This window comes from Cebus imitator, unplaced genomic scaffold, assembly GCF_001604975.1.
Source record: "Cebus imitator isolate Cc_AM_T3 unplaced genomic scaffold, Cebus_imitator-1.0 Scaffold154, whole genome shotgun sequence".
NCBI lineage: Eukaryota > Metazoa > Chordata > Mammalia > Primates > Cebidae > Cebus > Cebus imitator.
Genome location: NW_016107469.1, coordinates 2,884,272 through 2,895,275, shown reverse-complemented (window position 1 = coordinate 2,895,275; position 11,004 = coordinate 2,884,272). Strand labels below are relative to the sequence as shown.

The following is an 11,004-nucleotide window of genomic DNA, read 5'->3' as shown; positions in this document are numbered from 1 at the left end:
AAAAAAAAAAAAAAAAAAGAACAAAGCTGGAGGCGTCACGTTACCTGACTTCAAACTATCTTAGAATGCTACAGTAACCAAAACAGCATAGTACTGGTACAAAAACAGATACATAGACAAATGGAACAAAATAGAGAGCCCAGAAATAAAGGCATACACCAACAACTATCTGATCTTTGTCAAAGTCAATAAAAATGAGCAACGAGAAAATGACTCACTATTCAATAAATGTTGCTGGGATAACTGGCTAGCCATATGTAGAAGACCGATACTGGACCTCTTTTTTACACCATATACAAAAATAAACTCAAGATGGATTAAACACTTAAATGTAAAACCCAAAACTATGAAAACTCTAGGTTGGGCGTGGTGGCTCAGGTTTGTAGTCCCAACACTTTGGTAAGCTGAGATGAGTGGATCACCTGAGGTCGGGAGTTCGAGACCAGCCTAACCAACATGGAGAAACCCCATCTCTACTAAAAATACAAAATTAGCTGAGTGTCGTGGCATATGCCTGTAATTGCAGCTACTCGGGAGGCTGAGGCAGGAAAATCACTTAAACCCCAGAGACGCAGGTTGCAGTGAGCCAAGGTGGCACCATTGCACTCCAGCTGGGCAACAAGAGCAAAAGTCAGTTTCAAAAACAAAAACAACAAAACAAACAAACAAACAAAAACCCTGGAAGATAATCTAGGAAATACCACTGTAGACATAAGACCTGATAAAAATTTTATTATGAGGATACCAAAAGCAGTTACAACAAAAACAAAAATGACAAATGGTACCTAGTTAAATAGCTTCTGCACAGCAAAAGAAGCTATCAGCAGAGTAAATAACCTACACAATCAGAGAATATACTTGCACTTATGCATCCAAGAAATGTCTAATAATCAGAATCCATAAAGGACTTTAGCAAGCAAGGCTGGGCATGATGTCTCTCACCTGTATTCTCAGCACTTTGGGAGGCCGAGGCTGGTGGATCACTCGAGGTCAGAAGTGAAACCCCATCTCTACTAAAAATACAAAAATTATCCTGGTGTGGTGGTGTGCACCTGTAATCCCAGCTACTTTGGGGGCTGAGGAACGAGAATCGCTTGAACTTGAGAGACAGAGGTTGCAGTGAGTCAAGATCACACAACTGCACTCTAGCCTGGGAGAGACAGAGAAAAAAAGAAAAAAAAACTTTAACGAGCAAAAACAAGTAACCCTATCAGAAATAGGTAAAGGGCATGAAGAGATACTTTTCAAAAACAAAATTCATCTGGCCATCAAGCACATGACAAAATGCTCAACATCACTAATCATTAGAGGAATACAATCAAACCACAATGAGATGCCGTGTCACAAGAGTCAGCATGGCTGTTATTAAAAAGTAAAAAATAACATATGCTGGTGAGGCTATGAAGAAAAGGGAACACATACACTGTGAGAATGTAAGTTATTAGGTTGGCACAAAAGTAATTGGGGTTTTTGCCATTAAAAGTTGCTTTTACTTTAATGCCAAAAAAATAAATTATTTTTGTGCCAACCTAATAGTTTGGTCTTTGTGGAAAGCAGTGTGATAATTTCTCACAAATCCTAAAACAGAACTACCATTTGGTCTAGCAATTTTATTTTTGGGTATACACCTAAAGGAATATGAATCATTCTACTTTTAAGATACATGTGTGTCTATGCTCATTGCAATACTATTCACAATAACAAAGACTTGGTATCAACCTAAATGCCCATAAATGTTAGAGTAGATAAAGAAAACCTGATATATACACACATAATGGAATACTATGCAGTCATTGAAATGAATGAGATCTTGTCTTTTGCAGCAACATGGTTGGAGATGGAGGCTATTATCCTAAGCGAACTAACACAGAAACAAAAAATAAAGTACCACAATTTCTCACTTTTAAGAGGCAGTTAAGCATTCATCACATATAGACACAAAGGGGTCAGTTTCAAACTGGAGGGTGGGAGGAGGATGATGATCAAAAAATTACCTACCTGGTGCTATGTTTATGTCCTGGTTGACAAAACAATGTGTACACCAAACCCCCACAATATGCAATTTACCTGTATAACAAATTTGTCCACATACTCATGAACCTAAAATAAAATTTTAAAAAAATCTTGAGAGAAATAAGAATGCAAAACAATATGTCAACATCTATTGGATACAGCAACAGTAGTTCTAACGGGGTAGTTTATGGTAATAAATGACTGTCATGAAAAAAGAAGACTTTTTTTTTTTAGACAAAGTCTCACTTTGTCACCCCGGCTGGAGTCTAGTTTTGACCTGAATAAGCCTGAGAAGAGAATCAGTAATTTCAAAGACAGGTAAATAGAAAATTCCCAACAGAAATACAAAGAAAAACAGTATAAAAATAATAAAAAGAGAGCATTTGACAACTATGGGACATATTCAATAAATATACCATACATAAAATGCCAGATAAAAATACCAGAGAAAAATAAACAAGAACAGCAGAATTATTTTGGGTAATAATGACCAAGTGGTTTCCAAACTTAATGACATACACCAAACTACAGATCCAAGAAACTTACAGAACACCAAGAAGTATAAACATCAAAATATGCACACGTAGGTGTATCCTACTAAAATCGCAGAAAACCAAAGACAAGGTCTTAAAGAGGCTGGAGAGAGGAAGACTTACCGATAGAATAAAGATTTTAAAAATAAAAAATAAAAAACCTGTAGTTGTCTTCTCATCGAAAACCATACAAGCAAGAAGATTGGGACGTGTTAAAGTATTGAAAAAAATCAAAGAAAATAATGTGATATCCAGATAAAGTATCCTTTTAATGTGCTATTGGATTCAGTTTTCCAGTATCTTGTTGAAAACTTTAAAATCTATGTTCATCAGTGGTTTGAGGCTGTAGTTGGCTTTTTTGTTGTGTGCTCATCCAGTNTATTTGTCACCTAATGTGAAATGCGACTTGACGTATCACAGCGTATACTCTCGAGATCCTAATTATCTGAATTTGTTCATTATTGTAATGGAGAATAGAAATCTCCACAGTCCTGAATATCTGGAAATGGCATTGCCATTATTTTGCAAAGCAATGAGCAAGCTACCCCTTGCAGCCCAAGGAAAACTGATCAGACTGTGGTCTAAATACAATGCAGACCAGATTCGGAGAATGATGGAGACATTTCAGCAACTTATTACTTATAAAGTCATAAGCAATGAATTTAACAGTCGAAATCTAGTGAATGATGATGATGCCATTGTTGCTGCTTTTAAGTGCTTGAAAATGGTTTACTATGCAAACGTAGTAGGAGGGGAAGTGGACACAAATCACAATGAAGAAGATGATGAAGAGCCCATCCCTGAGTCCAGTGAGCTGACATTTCAGGGGCTGTTGGGAGAAGAAAGAAGAAACAAGAAAGGTCCTCAAATGGACTCCCTGGAAACTGAACTTGGTGATAAAACCCTGGATTATCAAAAACCACTTATCCCTTTTGAAGAGTTTATTAATGAACCACTGAATGAGGTTCTAGAAATTAGAAATGGATAAAGATTATACTTTTTCAAAGTAGAAACAGAGAACAAATTCTCTTTTATGACATGTCCCTTTATATTGAATGCTGTCACAAAGAATTTGGGATTATATTATGACAATAGAATTCGCATGTACAGTGAACAAAGAATCACTGTTCTCTACCGCTTAGTTCAAGGATAGCAGTTGAATCCATATTTGAGACTCAAAGTTAGATGTGACCATATCATAGATGATGCACTTGTCCGGCTAGAGATGATCGCTATGGAAAATCCTGCAGACTTGAAGAAGCAGTTGTATGTGGAATTTGAAGGAGAACAAGGAGTTGATGAGGGAGGTGTTTCCAAAGAATTTTTTCTGCTGGTTGTGGAGGAAATCTTCAATCCAGATACTGGTATGTTCACATACGATGAATCTATAAAATCGTTTTGGTTTAATCCATCTTCTTTTGAAACTGAGGGTCAGTTTACTCTGATTGGCATAGTACTGGGTCTGGCTATTTACAATAATGGTATACTGGATGTACATTTTCCCATGGTTGTCTACAGGAATCTAATGGGGAAAAAAAGAATTTTCATGACTTGGGAGACTCTCACCCAGTTCTATATCAGAGTTTAAAAGATTTATTGGAGTATGAAGGGAATGTGGAAGATGACATGATGATCACTTTCCAGATATCACAAACAGATCTTTTTGGTAACCCAATGATGTATGATCTAAAGGAAAATGGTGATAAAATTCCAATTACAAATGAAAACAGGAAGGAATTTGTCAATCTTTATTCTGACCACATTCTCAATAAATCAGCAGAAAAACAGTTCAAGGCTTTTCGGAGAGGTTTTCATATGGTGACCAATGAATCTCTCTTAAAGTACTTATTCAGCCCAGAAGAAATTGAATTGCTTATATGTGGAAGCCGGAATCTAGATTTCCAGGCACTAGAAGAAACTACATAATATCACGGTAGCTATACCAGGCATTCTGTTCTGATTAGGTGAGGTACTTACTTCTTCAAAGAAGATTTGATTCATTAAAGGGATGTGTGATTTTGCTTCAGACCTTTATGTCTAGGTACTAATTCCCAAATAAGCAAACTCGCAAATTCTCATCTATATACTTAGATTTGTTTTTGTAATATAATCACCAATTTTCAGAGTTAATCTTGTGATGAAGTGTTGTTATATGTAAGTCTCATATTTTCTCCTGCATTTGGGGTACAGATTATCTAATATTTCTTTTGATACTGGTTAGAGTATTCTTACTGCTGATAAGATAATTAAAATAAGGCTGCCACTTCTGCATATTTTTCCTTTCTTTTGAATTCTACATTTGTGAACTGTTACATGGCTACTCAGGATCAAGCACTTTTTGAGTGAAATGGTACGGTCTTTCAATTAATTCTTAATATGTCCAGGTACATATTAGTGTTTCCATTTTACACCTTAAGAAACTGAACCCTGAATTCCCACAGAAAGATGTGGAGGTTCCCAGTTCTATCTGCTTTTAAGTAAATGCCCTTACTACTGTACTGTCTACTTCTGTGTACTCTGCCATCCAATTCTGAAAGACATATGCTTCCCCATCCCCTGCTGAGATTGGGTCAAGAGACAAAGATACACTTTTGGCACCCACTGGTGGACTGCAGTGAGAAGGCATGCAAACAGGTACCTTCCTGGAAGTTGTCTCCAAAGGTTATTATTGCTCTAAGACTCAAGTATGTAAACACTAGAATGAATATCAGTTATCTAGCAATAAACATTATTTTTATATTAGTTGACCCTTGAACAACACAGCTGTGAACTTCATGGTTCCCCTAACATGCAGGGTTTTTTTCTCAACTACTGGCAGATCCAGTATTGGTGGGAGTCTGTATATACAGGGGGCTGATTTCTATGTATGCCAGTTCTGCAGGGGCAACTGTGGAACTTGAGTATGCGTGGATTTTCATATACACAGGCGGTCCCGCAACCAATCCCTGTCACATATACCAAGGGATGGCTGTATGTTACATTATATTCATCTGTTCTGTTGTTTTATAAGGTTCTTCATCCTGGTTTGTGGGAAGTTACCAGTATTTCTTCATTTTGATGCACCTTTGGTCATTTCTGGCAGCAGTGGTGAATGTTATTTACTCTTAGCAACCTCTGTGCTGCTATCTATTCAGAGTTTAAAAGGTGGTTCATTAAAGGGTTGGAATAACATGGTGATGGGAAAACCCTACTTGTTAGTCACAAAGAATATAACAGCAATATCTCTGTAATATGATTTATCACATACAATTTCTAATAGTTATGAAAAAAGTCAAATGATCTCTGAAGGGTAAGAGAAATTATCTTTGAAATTAAGGTTTTAATTTTATTTCTAGCTTTTTATAACAACATAATCCATACTTGGTATGTATCTTAAGATCATTTTTAAATGTATGGTTTGAAGGGCAAACTAGTGTTATGTGAAAAATGACAGAGTAGCTGATGATATTCTAAACCTTTTCTTACTAAATTCAGCTTATTTTGTCAATATAAATATGAAAATATTAATTCATTAAACAGTCTACAAGTAGATAGTTGAAGACTTAATGCTTTTAATAACAGGGGAAAAAGGACAATACGGGCATCTCACTTTACTGTGCTCTGCAGATACTGAGTTTTTTTGGTGGCAACCCTGCATCAAGCAGGTCTGTCAGCACCATTTTCCAACAAATATGCTCAATTCATTAGCATTTTTAGCAATGATTTTAAATTAAGACAGTATTAATATTTAGACATAATACCATTACACACTTGACCAAAGTATAGTGTAAACGTAACTTTTATATGCACTGGGAAACAAAAAAATTTGTATGACTCACTTAACTGCCATCATCACCTTATTTGCTATGGTCTGAAACTGAACTGGCAGTACTGTGCCTGTGTAGGTATTTTGGTTAGTATTTATTGTATGCAGAATTCATAAAAATAAAAACCGTGAGTCTAATATATTTCAGCTAAAAATTAACAACATATTTAATATGTAAACCACTAGAAATAAGATTCAGTTAAATTTTTTTTTTTTTTTTAAATTGAGTCTTGCTCTGTCACTCAGGCTGGAGTGCAGTGGCGCGGTCTGGGCTCACTGTAGCCTCTGCTTCCCGGGTTCAAGTCGTTCTCCTGCCTCAGCCTCCTGAGTAGCTGGAAATACAGGTGCGCACCAGTACGCCTGGCTAATTTTTCTATTTTTAATAGAAATGGGGTTTTGCCACGTTGGCTAGGCTGGTCTCAAACTCCTCAGTCTTCTAAAGTGCCAAGATTATGGTTTGAGCCACCATGCCTGGCAAAATCAACTCTGAATCTGAATCAAACCTTTGAAACAAAAATTACCAGTCAAAAAAACTTGCAGTCCCTGCTCCTAACTTTGAAAAAGTGACACGGAGAGGGACATTTGGAAAGATGTTTCTAGGAAGTCAACAAGAAGTAAAATCAGGGAGAGCTTTTTCAGCAACTGAAAAAAGACATGCAAAAAAGGCCGAGGCGGGCAGATGACTTGAAGCCAGCAGTTTGAAACCAGCCTGGCCAACATGGTAAAACCCCGTCTCTACTGAAAAACACAAAAATTAGCTGGATGTGGTGGCAGGCACTTGTAATCCCAGAGAATCTCTTGACCCTGGGAAGTGGAGATAGCAGTGAGCCTAGATTGTACCACTGCACTCCAGCTGGGACACGAGTGATACTCTATCTCAACAAAAAGAAAAAGATTCAGAGTTTATTTCCTTCCCAAATACCTCATAGATATTGGTTTGTAGGGGTAATTTAGTCTCATTCGCTTTGTCTTTTCTGGTAATTTTTATCATGGATTCTGATTGCCTAGATTTGCTAATTCATAAAGTTTTGCAAAATTGTGATATTCGAATTCTTTATTCCTCCTTCATTACCTGTAATACTTTTGAAGAAAAACTCTGTGACTACCCAAATTACAGATCCACATATATGATCTGTACACATGTATATAAATATGCACATATCAGATAAGATAGTGCTTAATTATTACCCATTACTCATTTTCAAATAATGTGATTCCCTCACTGCTCTCTAAATGTTATCAGTGTGGTGGTAATAATGGTGGTGTCTATGTTGTGTGGGGTAAAATGTGAATACAGTGAAATACCCAGGGCTTAACTGGGTTAGTTTTAAAAAAATTACATTTATGCAGCCATATTTCAGTCAAGGTATAGGCTATGTTCATTAACACAGATTTCCTATATTTTCCCTTCCAGTGAATCTCCATACCCCATTAGAACAGACGATAACTGTTGTAATTGCTGTCACTATAGATTACTTTTGTCTGCTCTTGAATTTCTTATGAATGGAATCATATATACTTGTACTACATCTAGACTCTTTAGGTTAACAAAACATGTTCAAGATTCATCCATGTTATTGCGTTGATTTATTGTGCCTTTTTAAAAATTATAGAGTAGTGTTGCATTATGTGAATATGCAGAATTTGCTTTTTACCTGTTGGTGGACAGCTGGGTTGTTTCCAGTTTGGAGCTGTTGTGAATAAAGCTGTATACAGTCTTATTGTGGCAATGTTTTATTTCTCTTGGGCAAACATGTAGGAGTAGAGTTTCCAAGGCATCTAGTAGATACATATTTAACTAAAAGTATCTTTTCCTCATTTTTATATTTCTTTTGACTATAGATATTTTCTGTAAAATACAGGAATTTGCCTTATCCTTAGTTTCGCTTTTTTTGGTTTCAATTATCTTTGGTCAGCAGTGGTCCAAAAACATTAAGTGGAAAATTCCTTGAATAACTTAGGGTTTTTGATGTATGGGGCGGGGGGAGTGGGTTGCTTTCTTGTTCATTTGCTTGGCTTTTTTAAGAGACAAAGTCTTGCTGGAATGCAGTAGCATGACTGCAGCTTATTATAAATTCAAACTCCTGGGCTCATGTGATCTTATCTCAGCCTTCTGAGTAGCTGGTGCTACAGGTGTACGTCAACATCCCTAGCTAATTTTTAGTTTTTGTTTTGGTTGGGTTTTTTGGTAGAAACAAACAGTGTCACTGTGTTATCCAGGGTGGTCTCAAACCCCTGGCCTCTAGCATTTCTTCTACCTTAGCCTTCCAGAACTCTGGGACTGCAAGCGTGAGCCACTGCACCCAGCCAGCAACTCCTGAGTTTTAAATTATGCACTATTCTGAATAACATGGTGAAATCTCCCACCTCTCCACCCAGGGCATTAATTATCCCTTTTTGCAGTATATCCACGTTGTCTAGACTACCCACCACTTTCAGTCTATTGGTTATCAGATCGACTGTTGTAGTATCAATGCTGTGTTCAGTTAACCTTTATTTTACTTAATGGCCCTAAAGCACAAGAGCAGTGATGGAAATTCAGGTATGCCAGAGAAGCCGGAAAGTGCTTCCTTTAAGTGAAAAGGTGAAAGTTCCTGACTTAATATGGAAAGAATTAAAAAATCATATGTTGAAGTTGCTAAAATCTATGGTAAGAATGAATCTTTTGTCCATGAAATTGTGAGGGAAAAATAAATCATGCATAGTATATACAGGGTTCAGGACTATCTGCAATTTTAGACATCTGTGGGAGGTCTTGGAACTTATTCCCCATGGATAAGTGGGGAATACTGTATAGTCTATATAAAAGGCCCATTTCTGATATGTATTTTATGATTTTCTCTAAGTCTGTGGCTTTTCATTTTCTTATCTTCTGATGAGCAGAAATTATTAATTTTTTGAGGTCTATTTTATTTTTTCTTTTATAGTTTTTTTAATGTCCTTTTATATCTATCTTTGCCTAGCCCAGAGCCACAAATATGTTTTCTTCCAATAGTAAAATACAGGTTTAACTTTTATGTGTAAATCTGTGATCCACTACCAATAAATGTTTATGATGTTGTTAGACAGTGGATGTCATTGATTTTCTAAATCGTTTTACTTATTTGTTAGAGAGACTTCCTTTCCCCATTGAATTGCTTTTGCACTTTGGTTGAAAGTCAATCTGCGTGTGATCCTTGTTTCTGGACTCTCCATTCTGTTCTATTAATTTGTTTTGTCCTTTTGCCAAAACCACACCATTAATGGTTACTGCAGCTTCAAATCAGATGCTGTGATTCCCACAACTTTTTCATTAGGTCGCTTTGACTATTTTATTTGTATATAAATATTAGAGTCAGTTAATTTCTACAAACAAAAAAAGGAGGCAAAGCCTGCAGAGATTTTGATTTGGGTTGCTTTGATTGGGGTAAGTCAATTTGGGGGGAATTCACATTTTAACAATATGGATCCTTCCATATTGGCCAAGCTGGTCTCAAACTACTGGCCTCACGATCTGCCTGCCTTGGCCTCCCAAGTGCTGAGATTACAGGCGTGAGCCACCATGCCCGGCCTTTTCTGTATTTTTTATAGTTGTTTTCACAGTCATTTTCATGGTCATTGTGGGAATCACATTATAGATAATGTGATTTACCACCATTCGCTGCCATCAACACCATCATCTGGAATGAGATGTGGAAACCTTGCTTTCTGTTAAGGTCTCTTTCCCCGCTTTTAAATAGTATTGTTCTGAGGATTAATGCTGTTATAGTTTTTGTATCAGTTATCCAATAGACTTACAGAACTTACGAAGAGAGTGATCCTCTGTTGTATATAGCCATGTTTCTGCTATTTCCGCTATTTTTTCCAAGATTCCATCTTTTATTACTTCCATTAGCCAGTTCTCAAAGGCAGCTCTGCTAATGAGAAATTCTTTTTATTTTTCTCCTTTTGAAAATGACTTTATTTTCCCTTTATTCCTGAAGAATAGTTTTATTTATGCTCTTTGAAGTTCACTCAGCTTCTCGAAGCTGTAAGTCTGTCTCTTTTGCCAAACATGGAAAATTTGTTCAACCATTATTTCTTCAGATGTTCCTTCAGCGTCATTCTTGTCTCCATTCTAGGCCTCTGGAGATACAAATGTTGAATCATCTGTTATTGTTCCACATGTACCTGAGGCACGGTTCATTTTTCACTCTACTTCCTCGCTTTTGTTCAGATTTCTATCCTTTGTCATCTTCACTCTACTGTTGAGCCCATCTAATGATTATTTTTCGCTTATTGTATTTTTTAGGTCTATAATTTCCATTTGCTTTTCTTTCCTTATAACTTCTGTTTCTTTGCTGAGATTTTCTATTGTTTCGTTTTTGAAACAGCAGAACTTATAATTGCTTGTCAAATCATTTCTATGACAGCTGCATTAAGATGGTTGTCAGATAATTTCAACATCTTACTCATCCCAGTGTTGGCGTTGATTTTCTTTCCTTCATGTGATTTTCCTGGTTCTTGGTATGACAGATAATTTTTGGATTGTGTCTCAGGCATTTTAGTTATTACATTAGGAGACTGTCCTTTTAAAAATTTTTTTACTTCAGTGGTAACCTGTTTAGGTTTAGCATGTAGGTGCTAGCATATGTTTGTGGGCTGTGGTTCCAATGACCATTTTTCAGAGCCTTT

The 11,004-nt window shown here is 36.5% G+C and overlaps 1 protein-coding gene across 1 annotated transcript in view; it reads left to right on the top strand.

Annotated features, from left to right (window-relative positions):
• LOC108314477 (ubiquitin-protein ligase E3A-like) overlaps positions 1-4,505 on the top strand; it is an 8,530-nt gene extending 4,025 nt beyond the window's left edge. The window contains 2 exon segments of the mRNA XM_037743778.1: positions 2,924-4,081; positions 4,084-4,505. Of these exon segments, the coding sequence (XP_037599706.1) occupies positions 2,924-4,081; positions 4,084-4,472 (1,547 nt within the window). The 3' untranslated portion in view covers positions 4,473-4,505.
• Positions 4,506-11,004: the final 6,499 nt, after the last annotated feature.